Below are 2393 nucleotides of genomic sequence, written 5' to 3'. Positions count from 1 at the left end.
ATTAGGGATAAATGTAGCCACCCTTAAACTGCAGTAACCAGCTTTAAGGGATTCTGGACGCAGTGGGAGACAAAATGTAAACAAAAATGTGTTTGTTTTTATCACCTCATTATTTCTCTTTGCTGTAAAACGTTTGACAGCAGTTACTCCTTGGGAGTGTAACTCTGTCACGATTTCGAGTTCCGTCATATCGGAAAGGCAAGGTCCCATATCACGAACGATGCCTTTACTACTGTTCAGTGTCCTGTGAGGGGATACCTCCACAGGAACAGTAGCTAGTGATTTCGTCGAGAGAAGAATTTGTGACTGGATTTGTTTATTGCACTGAATCAGGAGAGAGCCAGATCGTAACTTTTTGATTTCCTTAACTTGGCCAACTAAACCTTCAATATCCTTTGATATAGCAAAGGGGTTAAGTTTAAGTGGATCACCATTTGGAGCATTCATCACTAGAAAACGAGACCATGCCTCAGGATTGACTAGAGGTTGAGGAGTATCTTCATCCCCAGAAGAGAGCGAATCATCTGATTCGTGTGAGCGTTCTTTGAGTGGGGGTGCCATGGTAGTTTTAAATGTGATTCGCCCTCCTAGCTCCCCACCCACCATGGAGTGTCTACATGGACGATGCCACACGTCTGTGGATCTCCAGCAGACGGCACCAGGGATACCAGGAGGGTATACTCAAGCAGAAGAACCGATCGAAGATCAATAAATCCACCGGATTGGCCCATGAGCCACCGCCTTCTGGCACTGGCATCTAGGCAAATTTTGAATTTATAAAGTATTGCAAAATTCAATAATCATGTATATTCAAACAATTCAAAGACAGATATAAATTTCCAAGCCGGAATAGTGAGAACTGTGAGCAAAAAAATAAGGTGCTCAGGGCTTGGCATGACCAGCCGATTGATAGGACCGGGCCCATCCTACCACCCGTCTAGGCGAAGTAAGGGTCAAAGTGGTGTATTGGGCAAAGGAACACTATTCCTGGAACCAGCGCCCTCAACCACCAGACTCCCGTCCTCCGCCGACACAGGGACGCAACCCACGGCAAACGGGCTGCCCACTTTGGTCGCCTCTTACGACCAGCAATGGGGTGCTGTGGAAATATTCTACCCCGGTTCCACACGGGGGAAGAGCTATTAGCGCTACCCAGCACTCACCACGAGGAGGTTGCTCTTCACGAGTGCCAACAAAACAAAGAAAATATGGAAATGCGACGAGTTGACATTGAATTGAATATGCACAATATTTACTGATATTTACAATATCAGAAATACAAATAAATTGATAATGTAACCATTGGAATTATTACTTACCTACTTTACAAGTCCTCCGGTAACAGAATATTAATTTCTATTTCCAGAATGGCTTGCTTTGCGAGGCAAATCGCCAAGTTTTGAGACCCTTTCACCTCAAGAATTAAACAACACCTTGAAAGTTTTCTACGCCGAGGTCCGAAATTCCAATGGACAGTATTATTCGAAGTCCTCGATGCTTCGAAAAATTAAGAAACTTGGGTTGGATGTATCTACTCACTATGAGCCTATTTCGGAGGGTGATTTGTTGAAAATCCAGTTAGCCTTCAAAAGAAGGTCTGGGTTTGATCTGACATTAGGATTTGGCAGGCGGGGGGTTGAAAATCAACGTGAGCTCACTCGCAATTCTTTCCGTGTCGAGGTCGACGACGTAGGGTGCGAGTTTATCACTAGCACACACAGTGAGTTGACAAAAAACAACCGTGGCGATCTTCGTGATTCGAACGAACCAAAACCACGCATATATGCCACTGGTACCCCTTCCTGTCCCGTTGCTTCATTCAAACAGTATGTTTCAAAATTGCATCCAGAAAACACTGCTCTGTTCCAAAGACCACGAAAACTCACAAACACGTCTCCCGACACTCACTGGTACACCGCACAAGCACTTGGCCACAACAGTTTGTCTAAAATGATGAAATCAATTTCAGAAGAGGCAAAGTTGAGCAAAATATACACTAATCACTGTGTCAGGGCCACAACGGTCACGCTCCTTTCTCATGCTGGGGTGGAATGCCGCGATATAATGAAATTGACAGGGCACAGAAACGAACAGTCCCTCATGTCATATAATTGTGATTCTTCTTCGGCTCAAAAAAGGCGGTGGAAGCAACATCACACCAGCAGGGATAGTTAGTCAACATGTTAATGTTGAACAGCATCACACGCACAGTAGTGGGTTGTCTTCTGGTTTTCTGCAATTCTTTAACAGCACTGTTTCGCCGCGAATAGCTGCAAGATTGCTGATGCAGCGTTAAGCAAAACTTACTCACTCCCTTAACAGCACTGTTACAGTTAACAATTTCTTTGGCAGCCATAACTGAGAGTGCAGTGCAGATCTAGTGACAACCGGGA

General features: G+C 44.8%; 1 protein-coding gene across 1 annotated transcript; it reads left to right on the top strand.

Annotated features, from left to right (window-relative positions):
- Nucleotides 1-1494: 1494 nt before the first annotated feature.
- LOC139471078 (uncharacterized) lies at nucleotides 1495-2175 on the top strand. The gene has a single exon (XM_071253377.1). The coding sequence runs from the start codon at nucleotides 1495-1497 to the stop codon at nucleotides 2173-2175; it is 681 nt and encodes a 226-aa protein (XP_071109478.1).
- The last annotated feature ends 218 nt before the right edge of the window (nucleotides 2176-2393 follow it).

This window comes from Haliotis cracherodii, unplaced genomic scaffold (assembly GCF_022045235.1).
Source record: "Haliotis cracherodii isolate W230 unplaced genomic scaffold, xgHalCrac1.p SCAF_21, whole genome shotgun sequence".
NCBI classification, from domain to species: domain Eukaryota; kingdom Metazoa; phylum Mollusca; class Gastropoda; order Lepetellida; family Haliotidae; genus Haliotis; species Haliotis cracherodii.
This window is presented reverse-complemented; position numbering and strand designations above follow the sequence as displayed.